This window comes from Drosophila ananassae, assembly GCF_017639315.1.
Source record: "Drosophila ananassae strain 14024-0371.13 chromosome 4 unlocalized genomic scaffold, ASM1763931v2 tig00000073, whole genome shotgun sequence".
Lineage (NCBI taxonomy): Eukaryota > Metazoa > Arthropoda > Insecta > Diptera > Drosophilidae > Drosophila > Drosophila ananassae.
Window position 1 is genome coordinate 21,768 of NW_025319042.1, and position 19,211 is coordinate 40,978.

General features: G+C 40.3%; 1 protein-coding gene across 1 annotated transcript; it reads right to left on the bottom strand.

The window, feature by feature from the left end:
• Positions 1-6,277: 6,277 nt before the first annotated feature.
• Positions 6,278-6,853, bottom strand: LOC123257900 (histone-lysine N-methyltransferase SETMAR-like). Its single transcript, XM_044717866.1, has 2 exons — positions 6,734-6,853; positions 6,278-6,673 (listed from the first exon to the last, which is right to left on the bottom strand). The coding sequence occupies exons 1-2, from the start codon at positions 6,851-6,853 to the stop codon at positions 6,278-6,280; spliced, it is 516 nt and encodes a 171-aa protein (XP_044573801.1).
• Positions 6,854-19,211: the final 12,358 nt, after the last annotated feature.

A 19,211-nucleotide genomic window follows, 5' to 3' on the forward strand; every position in this document is an offset into this window, starting at 1 on the left:
TCGCGAATAACCAGTCAGCTTCGTCAATCAGGGTTTTGGAAATCTTCAGACATGCAGTCCATATCCATTGAAGATTTCAGGGCATTACAATCGGTAACTACTCGAAAGTTTTTACCGTAGACATAATACTTAAATCGCTCCAACGACTCAACGACGGCTAGAGCTTCCAGCTCATAACTGTGATAATTTTTCTCAGACTTAGACGTTGCACGACTAAAATAAGCAATTGGCTTTAGTTGACCCTCTTCATTTTGCATCAGTACGGCGGCCAAACCCACAGCACTGGCATCTGTGTGTAATTCATGTTCAGCATCTAGGCGATAACTTGTGATAACAGGTCTTGACGTTAGGCATCTTTTCAATTCGTTAAACGCATCCTCTTGGCGCTGCTCCCATTCGAATGTTTGTGCTTTTCGCAACAGCATACGTAACAGCTCTGATATAATAGCGTATCCGGCGACAAATTTTCGAAAATATCCTGTCAGTCCTAAAAACTGACGTACTTCTGTGACATTGGTCGGTGTGGGGAACATGGAAATGGCATTCGTCTTTACTTCTCCTGGGCTGATACCTCCATCGTGAATTTGATGTCCTAGAAACGTAATAGACTGCTCGTACAACTTACATTTATCCAGATTGAGAGTTAGTCCACACTCTCGCAATACTGTAAGGACTCTCTCTAGCTTGGCATACATCTCCTCGAAATTATTGCTACCAATAAGAATGTCGTCCATGTAGTGAATCATATCTCCTTTATGCACTCGCTTTTGTAGTTCTGCCATGAGACGATTGAAAACGGGAGTCGCTTAAACTCGTAAAGTCCATCCGTGGTGATGAATGCGGTAAATTTTCGGCTTTCAGGTGCTATCTCAATTTGGTAATATCCGCTATTTAAATCCAGTGAAGTGAAATACTTAAATCGTTTCGCCTCTTGAAGACGCTCTTCTATATTCGGGACCGGAAAATTCTCCTTCTTTAACAGCTTGTTCAGACGGCGGTAATCAACACATAGTCGGTCACTACCGTTCGGCTTTTTGATGAGTACTACAGGGCTAGCATACTCTGACGTAGATTGTTGGATAATATCCTACTGCAATAACTCGTCCAACATCTTGGCGACAACTTCCTTCTTTGGCCCGGGAATTCTGTATGGTGGCTGGGAAACTACTTGGTTGCTCTCAACATCTATTTTGGCTTGGACAATGTTTGTTTTTCCTATTCCTTGCAATCCTGTAGAGAAGTCATCTTCGAACTTGCTCAACAACTGATTCATTTGACTTCTTTCCTGATTGTTTTGCATATTAACAAGAAGCTTATGAGTAACACGTTCGCTTCCAATAGTTCCTGCTTGCTGCACCGCTCGCTTGACTTCGATGTCCTTCGATGAATACACGGTCCTCCACATATGCCTCTAATCCTCATAGAGCACTCATGCCGATCTGCCTTTAATTCATCCGCAACTGACTGTCGAATGATACTAGCCTGGCTACCCGTATCTATAAATGCGTTATAGCTCTTTGAATTTATACGGACTATTCTGGTGAATAACTTGTCTTGATTTGTTGCTCCTAAACGCATCACCTTTGCAGTTTGGCAACTTTCCGTGATTGCATGAAAAGTATTGCAATTGTTACAGCGAGGCTTCTGCTCCTTACTTGGGCACGAATTGGCAAAGTGTCCCAACTCTCCACACTTGAAACATGTCTTCAAATCCTTTGGCTTTGCTGTCTTCACATCGCTGTCCTGTTTCATCTAGAAATTGTTGTATTTAGGTACAAACTCCTTTTTGTTTGCTGCTGTCCGACCTCTGTTTACGAAATAAGATTCGGCTGCATCTCTAAGCTGCTTCATTGTTGAAAAATGTATTGCTGCAATGCTGTTTTGCAACTCTCGGTGCTGTAATCCTGCGCGAACATATCTGATAACCGCTGCCTCGCTCAGACTGTACCGCACTCCTAGGGCTGACATCCGGAAACAATACTCCTTCACTGTTTCTTTTGCTCGTCTGGTTGCATTAGTCATGTTGAAATGCACTTCCGCTTCGTCTGGGCTTGCTCCAAACTCATCCCGCATAGCTTGCGCGAAGTCACTCCACGTAGTGTGCACCACTGGCGAAGAATCGAACCACATCTTGGCTGGTCCCTTGATCTTTGTATAAATTGCCAATAACAAAAACGTCTCGTCCCAATGATACGCACCAACCACTTTGTTGACACGATCGATGAACTGGTTCACTGATATAGCGTTCTCGTCTCCTGGATCAAACTCTGGCAAAGTGTCTGCGATTTCCTTTACCGACGCTTGTCTCACGTTGTTTCTGGCTTGTAGATTAGGAATATCGTCTCCTGTGATATTCCCCCTGGTTTCCTCTGTGCGTTGCTGCCTATTAACACCATCATCTGTATTTGGCCTCTGCATGCTCACCAACTGCGCCATCATATTCTTCAGCTTGGTCATTTCATTCTGCAGTTGTGAAATAGCTGCCGCTTGTGACGTCACCGATTCCTCTCGTTGACTCACGTTTCCACTAGCTTGTGGCATCTCCACGTCTTCTGATTCCTCAAATTCAACTAGTCGCTGTACTAACTCTGCTCTGGATCCCGCAGCTGCAAGATTTCGTTCTCTTAACAAAAATCTCAACTGGTCCACCTTGAGTTCTGCTATCTTGACCATTTTCCTCAATGCTTTTTCCAAAATGTTCTTTTCAATGCGAATTTCACCACGACGCCCATATACACACAATCCCTTTGTGTTATACTGTCTGGCTTTTTCTTTAAATCCGTCTGCCACGCACAAGTATCGAGTAATCTCTGGGGCTGCTACCCATTACCAACTTTCCACGCCGACGATTCTGTTCCAATTTTCCTGACTATATCTCCACAACACTGCACCAACACATTAGTATCCCACTTCTGAACTGTGAGAGGATGGTTTTCTTAGTGATCTCATAGGTTTATTAATGTGTGGATATGTTAGATATAGTTTACATAATTGTCTGTTGGTCTTAACTTATGCGTCGTTTCTGCTCTATTTGTTGCTTAAGACTAACTACTCGCAGCTTTATTAACAGTCTCCTCTACTATTCGATAACAGCTTCTGTTATCCTACATTTGATTGCTGCTTAGCTGTTTACACTTGTACTATTCCCGCGGAGGGGGGCGAGGGTTGTCCATGCAGCTCCCTTTCTCACTGCTTCGTTGTTTATTTAGAGTTTTATGCAAGATCCAAAATCTTGCAATACAATTAATTTTCTTTTAGAACTTTTCGTTTTTTTTTTTAATGTTTTTTTTTTTTTATACCCTTTATAATTTTGGTCAAAAGTGTGCAACGCAGTGAAGGAGACATCTCCGACCCTATAAAGTATATATATTCTTGATCAGGATCAACTCCTGAGTTGATATGAGCATGTCCGTCTGTCCGTCTGTCTGTCTGTCGGTTTCTACGCAAACTAGTCTCTCAGTTTTAAAGCTATCGAGTTGAAACTTTGCACACATCCTTCTTTCCTTTGCAGGCAGTATATAAGTCGGAACGGCCGGGATCGGTCGACTATATCCTATAGCTGCCATATAACTGATTGATCGGAAATGCCATAACTTTGGTGTTTTTTAAGTTAGAGGGTTGGGACACACATGTTATATTTGACCAAAATATCTTATGTACAAAATTTCATAAGGATCGGCCGACTATATCCTATAGCTGTCATAGAACGATCGGAATTGGCATAACTTTGGTGTTTTTTAAGGGGGCAGGATGGTTTGAGACTTCAAAAAAAAATTTTTTTCAGAAATTTTTTATATAATAGAACATTATCTTAGGAATTTCCTGTGAAAGTTTCATGTCGATCGGACTAAAACTTGCTGAGATGCCGATTTTCTAGTTGTTTTCTCTCCATATACTTTCCATTGCTTTAAAAACTTTAGACGCGTTTTGCTCAAAACAACTTTTTCAAGTCGGTGCGTAACGTAACTCAAAAAGTAATGCTCGGATCTTAATAAAATTTTGTACACATCTTTAATACAAGAAATACTTGCGGATGAACGAACGCTTTTTTTTTTTTTAAATTTTTTTTACTTTTTTTTGGGGCAAAAATGGGCGGATTTTTATGTAAAAATGGCACTTTTGACTTTGAAACCGCGCCAAAAATCCAAAATTGCATATTTTTCAAAATGGTTTCGTTCATCCGCACAAGAAACAAATATTTTAAGTAAATCAATTCAATTTTTTGATTTTAGATAACACTGTAAGGCCAGACTTTACGCACCGCAAGAGACCAATTTTTTGAAGCGACTCCGGCCGACTGCCGTCACGGAATAAATAATAATTATTTCTTAATAAAAAATATTCTTAAATACTCTACAAATATGGCCATTTATCGTGTAAAAAAATTGGATCATTTCATTCACTCAGAAATGAGAAAAAAAATCGCAAAAATGTGCTTTTTTCCAGCCCCTGAAACCATCCTGCCCCCTTAAGTTAGAAAGATGGGATTTGGTGCAGATTCTATTTTGGGGAAAACAATCTGATCTGCCAATTTTCATAAGGATCGGCCGACTATAAACGATCCGCTATATATCTAATAAAATAAGATGGGTGGCGCCACCTAGCGGACTGCGACTGAACTGCAAGGGTATATCAACTTCGGCTCCGCCCGAAGTTAGCTTTCCTTTCTTGTTTTTCACTGTTTCTACAATTTTTCGTGTAGAGACAAAATATATTTTTTGTCCGTATTTAGAAGTTTTTGGGGTTTGATTTTCTTTTCGTCTTTTTTTGTTTTTTTTTTTGTCTCACTTGTTTATTTCTTTTATTATCGACTACTTTTTTCTTGTAGCCGAATTTTACACTTTGTTTTTATGTAGTAATTTTCTGAATTAGGGTGCGGGTTTTTTTTCACGCTTGGGCGCCAGTTAGTAATAAGTGGTTGTGGTGTGGTTTTTTATATTTAACAAATATAAGATATAAAGCGAGCTAAGGCTGCGGAGTTCTGCTTAAGACTAAATTAGAATACAACCCGGGCTGTACTTCGAAGCCTTCGTTGGGCTGCGGCGCAGTTGCCCAGTTGCAGTTTCAGCATTCCGTATCCGGCCAGCAACGATCACTTGTTGCGCAAGTGCCCGAGCCGGTCCGCGGACAGTTGCCCTTGGAATGCGTGGTCAGCACCTCTCTCGTTACGCGTGCGGGCCACCGGATCCGGTCTGCAATTTGGCACTTTTCCTAAATTCTGCCTGCGCGTGTTAACTTATACTACCTGCAAGGAAAAGAAGGATGTGTGCAAAGTTTCAACTCGATAGCTTTAAAACTGAGAGACTAGTTTTCATAGAAACCGACAGACAGACGGACATGCTCATATCGACTCAGGAGGTTATCCTGATCAAGAACATATATACTTTATAGGGCCGGATATGTCTCATTCACTGCGTTGCACAGTTTTGGCCAAAATTACATAAGTCTCTGAAGGGGTATGTATATTGATTTCACTAAAAATTTATACCCATCTTTGGACCGTCCGATACTTGAGTATGGATCGTGTGTCTGGAGTCCTCAATATAAAGTGCACCAAGGTCACAATCTGTAAAAAAACGTGGTTTGATTTAAAGAATTTTTACGTTAGATTAAATACCTTTTATTACCACTTGGAACCCTTTGCTGCTTTTAAGCTGAAACATATAATAGTTTTTACTTTTCGTTTAGAGCGATTTAGTTACAATTCTGTGAACTATTCTGTGAGGAATCCAAAGTTTAGTTTTTTTCAGTTGGTATTGATCAACGTTACGCCAGAAGTTCCCCGATGAGGCGAGTTATCGAGTTTACCAGCTCATTGATTACCTTTTCACGTAAGTTTTTAACATTGCTAAAAACTTTAAAACTTTCGAAATATTTGTCACCTCTAAAATTTTCAAACGAAATTGCATTCAGCAATTGCATAATTTCCTGGAAAAGAAAACACAAAACAAAATTGCATATTTTCCATAAGGGTAGTAAAGGGGTTTAGTTTTTTTTTTTTTGAAATTTTTTTTGTTTTTTTTTTTTTGTAATTTGACGTTACTTCATTAGTTTAATTATTGTCAACCAAAACTTTATCAACATTTTTGCACATTTCGCTTTATTTTATGCGCGTCATCCGCTTTCGTGCATCAGCCTCCATAAAATACCATGTTCCTTTCGTTTAGTTATTTTCGATAATTATTCACCCTCTTTCGAAATATTAGTTATTTTGTAGCATGCATTCATATCGAATATGTACTGTGAATGTATACATACATATATATACGTAAATAGGTCATATAAAGTAGTAGATATAGAATATAGAGGTTGTTTGGTAATGTTGTCTTCGACAACGGTCCAACAAAAGCTCGCGTAGATTTTGCGTACCAAAGATGTACATATGGGGCCTGGCGTTGTCATGATGGAACACAACGCCCTTACGATTCACCATGGCTGACCGTTTCTGTTCAAGTGCAATCTTCAATCGCTCCAGTTGTTCACAGTAGAGGTCAGAATTGATGGTTTGGCCATAAGGCAACACTTCATAATGGATAATTCTTCTGATATCCCACCATACACTCAGCAACACCTTCTGAGCCGTCAGTCCTGACTTTGCCACCGTTTGAGACGACTCGCCGTGCTTCGACCAGGATCTTTTACGCTTTATGTTGTCATATGTGATCACCAGTGACTAACCGATTCAGAAATGAGTCGAAAAGGTTTTTTGGGATAACTCATGAGGCACCCATACATCGAGTTTTATTGTTAAATTTTTCGGCTTTAAATGCCTATGGACGGTTTCCGTGCTTAGTTGCAGCTTCTCTGCGATGGTTCTAATAGTCACATGACGATTTCGATCCACTATTTCCATGATTTTATCCGTATCAACGGTCACTGGTCGTCCGGAAGGCTTAGGTGTTTCGGTATCAAAATTGCCACTTCGGAATCGCCCCTAAACCACTCTTCGGCGGTTTGAATCGAAAGTTTGTTATCTTCTAAGACAGCAATAATCTGTCAGCGAGATTCCGCAGCAGTTTTTCCCTGTGCGAAATAAAATTTCAAAATTGCCAGACTTTCTGCGTTTGTGAACTCCATTTCAATCGATTTTAATTTTTTAACGTAGAAGCTCGTGTAAACTATATGTCATTCTAAAGGTGATGCCAATACCTTTCAAACACAGTATATACAGTACAGCATACAGTATTGCCAGATACGATTATATTTGACTTCACAACCGAAGCGTGTGAAGTATAAGCGTGAAGTTTGAATGTAAAAACCGGTATTTTATTACCAAACAACTTAATATAAAGATAGATGTTGGAAAAAAGACAGATAGTAAATAAAAACATGTTAAAAATTTTTAAACACGTAACAAAACCACCCAAAAAAAATAGATATATTTATTACTTATGTATATTGAAAAAAAAACCAAAAAAGAAAGAAATCTTGAATAAGATACTTATTAAAAAAACTTACTTTACTTAAATTATTACTTAAAAAAATTATTAAAACGATTACTTAAAAAAACTTACATATACAAATAACATAATAAATATAATTTAATGGGTGTACGCATAAAAAAAGCATATTCTTTTCATAAATTCAAGCTAAATTAATAAACAGAAATATATATTTTAATACAATATAGCACACTTTATATACAACATTTAATATATATTAATCAAAATAACTTTACAATATTACGTTATGTAACGTTGAACAAAAGGAGGGAGATGTAGCATGCATCGAATATGTACTGATATGTATACTTACATATACGTAAATAATTCATATAAATGTTCCTATATCAAATATGTAGCAAATTGATCACACAAGAATTCCAGTGTAAATCACTATATGCTTAGTCGGCATATCTAGCATGCGCGACAGCGATATAGATGCATGACACCTTATAACTCACATACACACAAATGCACTTGCATATACTAATTATTTACGTGTAAAATATATAATGTCGATCTAGTATTCAGCACCGTCTCTGCCGGCAAAACCGTAGAATAGAATTTATCTGGGCTGGTTGTAGGCGTGTTTTATCTGAAACCAGGGTAAGGTTTGAAGCAAGATTGTTAGGCTTCTTATTCTGGCGGGATGGCGAGAAATCAATTATTACAACAATTTCCACAAATAAATAACATTCAGCTCATTTAGTGGCTTTAACATAAATAATGAGCATATACTTTTGGAGAATTTATCGAAGTCAGAGATTATTTTTAAGTAGTTGATGTTCAAGCCGATTCATTTGTTAGATTTTTAGCTCAGATTTGAATCTTTCCGACGTCTTCCATCCTACTCGGTCGAGTAGACGAACGAATGGAAGAGATTCTACGAAGATAGAAGAGAAACGGTATTCATCCTGGTATTCATCAAATAATTTAAACTTTTTGACCTTGAGAAATTATAGTATTATTAAAAGTGCATTTAAATTAATTTGACAAAGAATTTCACATTAAGAATTACTAACTAAGAAACAAATTCAATTTCAAAAAAATATTTGTATCAAATACAACAAATAAATATTTAAATTAATATAATATAAATCATAATGTATAAAATGTAAAACTGCATGCCTGAGACATTTTTTATACCCTTGCAGAGGGTATTATAATTTTGGTCAAAAGTGTGCAACGCAGTGAAGGAGACATCTCCGACCCTATAAAGTATATATATTCTTGATCAGGATCACCTCCTGAGTCGATATGAGCATGTCCGTCTGTCCGTCTGTCCGTCTGTCTGTCTGTCTGTCTGTCTGTCTGTTTCTACGCAAACTAGTCTCTCAGTTTTAAAGCTATCGAGTTGAAACTTTGCACACACCCTTCTTTCTGTTGCAGGCAGTACATAAGTCGGAACGGTCGGGATCGGTCGACTATATCCTATAGCTGTCATACAACGATCGGAATTGGCATAACTTTGTTGTTTTTTAAGTAAGAAAGATGAGACTTGGTACAGATTCTCTTTTGGATAAAATAATCTGATTTGCCAAATTTCATAAGGATCGGCCGCCTATATACGATCCGCTGTATATCTAATAATATAATGCGTGGCGCCACCTAGCGGACTGCGACTGAACTGCAAGGGTATATCAACTTCGGCTCCGCCCGAAGTTAGCTTTCCTTTCTTGTTTTAAACTTATTTTATGATAATTTGAACAAAGATCTTAAACAATCAACAGCACTTTTATACGATAATATAGTATTATTCAAATCCTGAAGCTTCAGTAAATTTATTTTGTGTGTTTTAGTGTTTTCTCTTTCGTACTTGACATTTCCATGTAATTTCGAAATTAAATATGATAGTCACAGCACATTTGTTTTTGGGAGCGAAAGATGACCAGTTGTTTCTGCAAAAAATATTATTTTTGTTAGATAAATAAATTATAAGATTTTAATAATGTCTTACATTAATATTTTATAATCGAACCTCCATTTATTACAGAGAGGATTGTAATTTCGAGTCGATTTAAGCATGTCCGTCTTTTCGTCAGTCCATGTCCGTCTATCTGTTTCAACACAAACTAGTCTCTCAATCTAAAAGCTATCAACAGCTATCAACACAAATAGCCATCAGTCCCGATCAATCAGTTATATAGCAGCTATAGGATATAGTCGAGCGGTCCCGGCCATTCCGACTTATATCCTGCACGACGAACATGCTTATATCGACTCAAGAGGTGATCCTGATAAAGAATACATATACTTTATAGGGTTGGAGGTGTCTAAATCACTGCGTTGCACACAAAATTATAATACCCTCTGCAAGGGTATAAACATGTAGGCAATGAATGTGGCCAATAAGAAAAAAATTAAATTTTCATCCATAACATGACATAATACCGCGATTTTAGATTCACTTTCGATTTGTGGTTAATCTGCATATCTAGAACATACTTTAAACGTTGACCTGCTCTCTTAATCATTCGTGACGTTGTTTTTCTATGGCTTTATTATGGCCCAGGTGATCTTTTATAAGATCAGAGAATTACATATTTTGTGGCTTAACTTAACTGGTTAGGTGGTCAATGTTAATGAGGGACTCAATCCAATGCGACTGTACGTTTTTGTTGAACCGTCTTAGTGACCCGTTGTGTACCTTTATACTAGAAAATATTTTTATTCTTAAAACTAATAACTGAAATGTTATGTTAATACAAAAAAAAATATTTCAATCATGTGGGTGAGACCTCCAACATTGGTAAGATACCAAATATATTTCTATTCGGCCTGTTGTCTCCTCCGTCTTGTTGCGCGGCCTTTTAACTATTCTCCTTGGTCATCCCATGTAGTACGAGGCGTTTTTTCTGGTTCGATTCGTGATTCGTGAGTGGCTCGATTCATAATACTTATAGAGATACAGGGTAGAGCTACTAAGTAGCTCTAAGTATGAGCGCTGGCTCGTTTTTTACTCACGAGACTCTGCGCAGGCAACGGTCACGCGTTGGAAAATTCAGATGATAATTATTTTCGCTCTTGATCTATTATGCAACAGGTTCCAGACCTATGTATATGAGGTCTCCACCTTAGAGTTGTGGACCCCGGCTGAGTTAGAACCCTTTGCGAGTTGTAAGACAGGTTCAATGGACATATGTCGGCATTGATGAGTTCTGGATCGCCAAAGGAAATACCAGGCTTCCTCCTGGTGCACATCCTAGTCTAGAAGCTGGATCCTTTAACCCAGGCTAAGTGGGAGGAGACTCAGGCGGCTGCAAGGAGGATACTTTTCTTACTTGGGAAGCTATGTCCCGGTTTTTGGAGCAGCGTTGTCTCTCTTGAGATGGTGAATCTCGCGATCGACACATGCGCCAGCCAAGCACATGACAAGACGTAGACCAACGTAGATAGACGCAGACGTCTACGTCGAGTATAAGTTAACACTATTAATGAGTAGAATATAAGTCGATAAAAATCTTGGGCGATTATTGAATCACCCTAATGTTTATATGCAGATACAGCATAAACGTCTTTAGGGGCGGTGGCCGAACCCGACTCCCGGTATGGTACGATATGCTGTTTTGCTAGGTCAGCACTTCGCTAGACGAGCGGTCGGTTTGCCGGCCGCGCTAAGTTAAAGTACAGTTAAGAGTTTTCAGTTTTGATTTGACATTCTACTAATAAAGAGCCAAAGCTCGTATATGCAAATTCTACTCCGACAACTTGTCGTAAAATCTTATCATTGGTAACTGACTGAGTCCCTAGGCCAGCGGTTAATGAAGGGCAGTCACCCTTCCAACCTAATCTCCCTAACTCTTCTTTGGGAAATCTTCAGCCAGCCGGTCAGCAACCAGCGGCGATCAGGTCGTCCATCTTCGTGGGACTATCCAAAGAATATCCAACGAATCTGCGTGGGACCACCCGAGGAGACAAGGGGATCTGCCGTTAAGACGGCATCTTAAATATAATTGGCGCTCAACAACAACAAGAACCCACGGCTCAAAAAATGTAAGTGGGCTGAACAAGCAATATACAACTTCAATACATATTGTCAAAAAAAAAAATAAATAAAAATTCGTACACAAAAAATTGTTTACAAAAAAATAAATAAAATATAATTGTAAATAATTATAATCATTCAAAATCATAAACAAAGTGTGACTGTAATTTGAAAAAAACAAAAAGATGTTTTTAAATAAAAATAAACCTCTCTGAGTAATTTTGCAGGAGTAAAGCTCCCATTTGTTAATTGTTAATCTAATCTGTTAATCTAAACAATTTTCTGTCGAATTAAAATATTCGGCTTCAAAGTAACTGGTGTCTTGTGTTAGCAAGTTAGTGGCCCCATGAGTTTTCAGGGCCCATACAGGGAAAATAGACGTGCATTTGAAAGTGATAGTGAAGAAGAAATAATTCGAGAGTCCCAAAGATATAGGGCACAAGCAAAGGCAGACTTACACACCATGAACGCGGCTCAAATAGAAGCGTTAGTTCAGGCCGCATTGGCCAATCAGGAACAGAGACTTAGGGCCGAATTTGCGAGTCAAATCAGTGCCGTTAATCAACAGTTACAAAATATGCGTGTAGAAGTGCCAGAGGTAGAATCCTATCAGAGGGTGGCCTCAGTACCGGGAGCGGCACAGTGCGACATACCATTAGATATAGTTAAATCAATTCCAGACTTCACCGGTATACAGGACGATTATGTGGCTTGGAGGCAGTCCGCCTCCGATGCCTATGAATTATTCGAACCCTATCCAGGCAGTAGCGCGCATTACCAAGCCGTCACTATTATTAGAAACAAAATTAAAGGCCCAGCGCGCGCGTTGCTAGTTTCACACAACACAGTGCTTAATTTTAAAGCCATTTTGGCTAGATTAGACTGCTCCTACGCAGATAAAACGTCCTTGCGCCTACTGCGGCAGGGACTTGAGTCGGTCCGTCAGGGTGAAAAATCCCTAATGCAGTACTACGATGAGGTCGAGCGAAAATTGACCCTCGTGACCAACAAAATTGTAATGACGCATGACGATGAAAGAGCCTCGCTGCTCAATACAGAAGTTAGGGCTGATGCCCTACACGTATTCATCTCAGGGCTAAAAAAATCGCTCAGGGCCGTTGTTTTTCCAGCACAGCCCAAAGACCTGCCAGCAGCATTGGCATTAGCTAGAGAGGCAGAGGCCAGCATTGAACGAAGTGTGTTCGCGGCCACATATGCCAAGGCAGTCGAGCAAAGAAATCAGGATACTGACCCTCACAAGTGCCATAACCGCGCGTTTGAGAAACAAGGAAAAAACTCTGGTGCCGACGGAGGCTCAGAAAAAAATCCTCATTTTTTCAAAAAGGCAAACAAGAATCAAAATAATAGTCCCTGGCGTAAACAAGACAACTGGGGGGATCGAGAGATCGCCGCAGAACCAATGGACGTAGACCCATCATCCTCTAAGTTTAGACACCCTACGAATTTCAGGCAGGGAAATAATACTCAGGTCCAAAATTCGCAGACCCAGAAGAGACCCATCTCTTCAGAGAGAATGACCGGCCAAAGGCGCCAGCGAGTAAATAATATCGGGCAAACCGCCAATGCGGAGGAAACCCACGATTACGACAGCGCGGCTGAAGCCGCACTGAATGCAATTGACGACGACAGTGACACATTCGACGCCAACGACCTTATCAATTTTTTAGAGGAAGGTCCCGCTTACCTTTCATCGAGCGAAGGCTGGCGGGGAGAACTATGAAAATTCTCATAGACACTGGAGCGGCAAAAAATTATGTAAGGCCCCTAAAGGAGCTGAAGAATATAATGCTTGTCGACTCCCCATTTACTGTGAGTTCCATCCATGGCTCCAGTAAGGTAAAAGAAAAGTGCTTAATGCACATATTCGGCCTAAAGGCTCCATTTTTTTTACTTGATTCTATTAATACGTTTGATGCCATAATAGGTTTCGACTTACTAACGCAGGCCGGAGCGGCATTAGATCTATGCAATAGCGTAATCAGATATGGAAACGTATCTGAACAGATCAAATACTACGAGTGCGATAATGTGAACTTCACAAATATCGACGACTTAGTTGTTCCAAATTTAGTGAAAGCTGAATTTAAAAAAATGATCATTAAGAGGAAACAAGTGTTTTCGCACTCTAACGAGGCGCTACCATTTAACACAGCGATCATTGCTACAATTCGTACGGAGACTAGTGAACCCGTATATTCCAAGCTATATCCTTATCCAATGGGAGCAGCGGATTTTGTTAACACAGAAATCAAACAGCTGTTAAAGGATGGCATTATCCGACCGTCTAGGTCGCCATTTAACAGCCCGACATGGGTTGTTGACAAAAAAGGGCTCGATAACGATGGCAACAAAAAAAAACGATTGGTGATCGACTTCAGGAAACTGAATGAACGAACCATCGCCGATCGTTATCCCATGCCAAGTATTCCTATGATTTTAGCGAACCTAGGAAAGGCAAAATTTTTCACTACCCTAGACCTAAAATCAGGGTACCACCAAATCTATCTTGCCGAAAAAGACCGCGAAAAAACTGCTTTCTCCATAAATGGAGGAAAGTATGAATTTTGCCGCTTACCCTTTGGACTGAAAAATGCAGGAAGCATTTTCCAAAGGGCGATTGACGACGTACTCCGCGAACAAATTGGGAAAATATGTTACGTCTATGTGGACGACGTGATAATTTTCTCCGAAAATGCTGTTGACCACGTTGTACACATCGACACAGTCCTGAGATGCCTGTGCGAAGCCAACATGAGAGTGGCACCAGAAAAAACCAAATTCTTCAAGGAAACTGTCGAATTTTTAGGGTTCATTGTCACTCCCAATGGAACCAAAACAGACCCTGAAAAAGTAAAAACATTACAAGAGTACACCGAACCAAAGAATTTGTTTAGCCTCCGATCCTTTTTAGGATTAGCAAGTTACTACAGAAATTTTGTCAAAGACTTTGCTGCCATAGCTAGGCCACTCACCTCCATACTTAAGGGAGAAAATGGCACGGTTAGCAAACACATGTCAAAAAAGGTTTCTATCCAATTTGACGAGATCCAACGCAAAGCGTTCAAGCGCCTGCGAGACATCTTATCATCAGAAGATGTTATACTGGCTTACCCGGATTTTAAACTTCCTTTCGATCTGACCACCGATGCCTCTGCAAGCGGCATCGGTGCGGTACTGTCCCAAAACGGCAGACCAATCACAATGATATCTCGCACATTAAAAGACTGCGAGCTTAATTATGCAACAAATGAAAGAGAATTATTAGCAATTGTTTGGGCTTCAGGGAAATTACAGAATTACCTATATGGCGCAAAGGAGATCCGCATTTTTACGGACCACCAACCTCTAACGTTCGCTATATCCGAGCGAAATACTAATTCAAAAATTAAACGTTGGAAAGCTTTCATCGAAGAACACGGTGCTAAAGTATTTTACAAGCCTGGCAAGGAAAATTTTGTCGCTGATGCCTTGTCCCGACAGCATATTAATGCTATGCAAAACGAACCCCAATCTGACGCAGCCACTATCCACAGCGAGCTTTCGTTGACCTACACGGTCGAATCTACCGACAAACCCTTGAACTGCTACAGGAATCAAATAATTCTGGAAGAAGCAAAACAGCCTTTACGGCGACATTTCATAGTTTTCGGGACAAAAAACCGTCACATTATCCACTTTGACAACAGAGACTCTCTGTTCGAACTGGTTAAGGAGGCAGTTAATGTGGATCTTGTTAATGCCATTTACTGCGACCTCCCCACACTAGCATGTATCCAACATGCATTAATTGCGGAATTCCCAGCAACCAAGTTTTGGCACTGCAAGAAATTCGTGGGTGATATCACAAATGCAGATGAGCAGAAAGAAATAATTACATGCGAACACAACCGCGCCCACAGGGCTGCCCAGGAAAATGTTAAACAAGTCCTCCAGGACTACTATTTTCCGAATATGGCCAAACTCGCTAATGAAGTGGTCATAAACTGCAAGACTTGCACCAAGGCTAAGTACAACAGACACCCCAAGAAGCAGGAATTGGGAGTCACACCTATCCCTTCATACGCGGGTGAAAGACTACATATAGATATCTACTCTACGGATAAGAAATTATTCCTAACCTGCGTAGATAAATTTTCAAAATTCGCTGTAGTACAGCCATTACTTTCTAGGGCTATAGTTGACGTACGCAGCCCCATACTGCAACTTGTAAACTTTTTTCCAAACATTAAAGTCATATACTGCGATAATGAGGCGTCCTTTAACTCGGAGACCATAACCTCATTACTGAAAAATCAGTATGATATTGACGTTGTTAATGCACCCCCTTTACACAGCAGCTCCAACGGGCAAGTGGAGCGATTTCACAGTACCTTAACGGAGATAGCTAGGTGCATTAAAATCGACAAAAAAATTGACGACACCATCGAGCTCATTATGAGAGCCACGGTAGAGTATAATAAAACATTACACTCAGTGACAAAGCTGCAACCCAAGTATGCCTTGCATTTAGCCAACGACGACCAAAAACTAACAATTCAAAATAATATCGAGAAGGCCCAACAAACTAATCTAGATAGGTGCAACCCTACTAGACAAAACCGAATTTTTGAGGTAGGAGAAAAGGTATACCTAAAAAATAACAAAAGGTTAGGAAACAAACTGACCGCACTGTACACGGAAGAGCATGTACAAGCAGACATGGGAACGTCTGTCCTCATTAGAGGGAGGGTGGTTCATAAGGACAACCTTAGATAATGCCCCTCTCAAGCTTTTTCCTTATTTTTCACACACAGTACACTTTACGCCACTTAACACACAGTAGATCTAACCTTTCGCCTTCTTACAGGATCGCGGAAATTATGTTAATAACTTTAACTATAGTTAACGCTAGAGTAACGGACTACTCTCATGCCCAATATATCCCAATCACGGACGGAGTTGCACTGGTGTGGGAACAGAGAAACTTGTTGCGACACTCAAGCAATTTGTCAGAATTTGCATTAATGATAGAAGAAACTAGTAGATTATCCGATTTTTTCCCAGAGTCGCATATGCGAAAATTGTTAGACGTCGACACCGACCATTTAAGAAGCTTATTGTCCGTATTAAAGGTACACCATAGGATTGCCAGGAGCCTAGACTTTTTAGGCACGGCACTTAAAATAATAGCGGGCACCCCGGATGCCGCTGACCTTGAAATGTTAAAAATATCCGACTCACGACTAATAGAATCCAATAACAGACAGGTGATTATTAATACGAAAACACAGAACAAAATTAATGAATTAACAGAGGCTGTTAACAAAATTATAAGGGCAAAACAAAATAATATGGTTGACACTCCACACTTGTTCGAGATCCTTTTGGCCAGAAATAGAATATTAATAACTGAAATTCAAAATTTGATGCTTACAGTCACACTAGCTAAAGCCAATATTATAAATCCAGCTATTTTTAATCACAATGATTTGAAGTCTATATTGATTGATCACCCCACAGAAGTCCCCATTATTAGCTTAATTGAGGCGTCTAGCATTAAAATATTTCAGTCCGATAGTATGATTCACATGATAATCGCATACCCTAGCATTAAAAATACTTGTAAGAAGGTCACAATTTTCCCGGTGTCACACCAACACACCATCCTGCAACTAAATGAGAACATAGTAGCCGAGTGCAACAACGACGTCCTAGCGGTCACCGATTGCATACCAACAACTTATGCATCATTTTGCAAGTTGGCGACCCACGATTCATGTGCTCGAGGCCTACACGCGGGCGGCACTGCACTGTGTGAAACACAGGCCAGCCATTTAAGTCCCATCACACTGGTGGACGAAGGAGTAATAATAATCAACGAGTGCCCAGCCAAGGTCAGCACCGATAATGGCCCCGAAATAGTTACCAACGGTACGCACCTTGTTACATTCGAGCGGGTGGCTTACATCAATGGTACAAAATACTCCAACATACGGGAAGCCATAAGAAAAACTCCAGGCATGGCAGCATCCCCGCTACTGAACATCATCGGCCATAATCCCATGCTGAGCATGCCATTCCTCCAAAGGATTAACAATCAAAACCTGGAAGAAATCCAAGGCCTTAAGGAGGAAGTGAAATCGGCTGGTTCTACAGATATCTGGTTCGCGGTTGGCGTGGCAGCCAGTATCTTCATAAGCTGCTCCATTCTCCTCATGATGAACTTGAAGAGGAAACGAGACGCGCAGGAAATCCAGCAGGTCGTCGACAAGTTCCAGATGACCGAGGACGGTCATAGTCTTAAGGGGAGGGTAGTTAACACTATTAATGAGTAGAATATAAGTCGATAAAAATCTTGGGCGATTATTGAATCACCCTAATGTTTATATGCAGATACAGCATAAACGTCTTTAGGGGCGGTGGCCGAACCCGACTCCCGGTATGGTACGATATGCTGTTTTGCTAGGTCAGCACTTCGCTAGACGAGCGGTCGGTTTGCCGGCCGCGCTAAGTTAAAGTACAGTTAAGAGTTTTCAGTTTTGATTTGACATTCTACTAATAAAGAGCCAAAGCTCGTATATGCAAATTCTACTCCGACAACTTGTCGTAAAATCTTATCATTGGTAACTGACTGAGTCCCTAGGCCAGCGGTTAATGAAGGGCAGTCACCCTTCCAACCTAATCTCCCTAACTCTTCTTTGGGAAATCTTCAGCCAGCCGGTCAGCAACCAGCGGCGATCAGGTCGTCCATCTTCGTGGGACTATCCAAAGAATATCCAACGAATCTGCGTGGGACCACCCGAGGAGACAAGGGGATCTGCCGTTAAGACGGCATCTTAAATATAATTTATATGGTAATTAAGTCTCTTATCGATGCGTGCTCTGTGTGTGTGGCTTCAACTCACGCAATATTTGCAATATCTGCCCGGGGTTTGATGCCCTGATGAAAAGCCACAAAGAAAAGCAAGGAGAATGTCGAATTTGTCATCGCATGCATCACATCTCCCTGCATTAACGGGATTTTCCGCCTAGACATATGGTATCGTCGTATGCCGTTCCCAAAATATCTAGCTATGCTATCTATAGCAAGAATTTTAGTGCTAAGCCGTTCTAATGCGGTGGGTGCATTCGATTAAGACCCGGCTAGCCAGCCAGATGCAACTTCGCCCCAAGGCTTGGCAATAAAGAGGTTTCAACCGAAAGAAATTAAGTTCAGTGGCGTAGATAGGGGGGGATCAGGGGGATCAATCCCCCCCCTTGGGTCTGAGAATTATAAGATGATGTAATCTCAAAATTGAAAAAGAAACACATTTTTACGCGATGACTGTGCAGTACAGCATTATTATTATTATTATCGCAGATTGCGGATTATTATCGCAGTGTAAAATAAAACTTACAGGACAGGATATTATTCTGAGTCATATCCCCCCCCCCATATCAAAAAGCTATCTACGCCACTGCTTTCGACTGGTAGATTTCCCATAATTTGACTCATTAATTGGGCTTAAATCTGGTACATCGTACGCAGTTGTGTAAAATGCTTCGTGCCATTGTTTTGTCATTGATGATCCAATATTGTTGACGATTAATGCCTCGCAAGGCTGGATATTTTGCATCAATATGCATCTGTTAGCCTTAAAACAAAACCTCAGCATCTACGCAACAATCCGTTGCAATTTGTAAAAGGAATTACTGTGCTTATAGTTGAATACCGCTTCTCCCAACGCATCCTTAGCGGCCATGCTCGTACATGTATTGCAGCGCCATAGGACTTTTCTGAGGCG

Excerpts from the sequence above, each read along its gene's own strand:
- LOC123257900 (XM_044717866.1), bottom strand. The coding sequence starts at position 6,853 with ATGGAAATAGTGGATCGAAATCGTCATGTGACTATTAGAACCATCGCA. Across the intron at positions 6,674-6,733 it reads ATTTAACAATAAAACTCGAT|TCACTGGTGATCACATATGA; the intron begins GTATGGGTGCCT and ends TGAATCGGTTAG.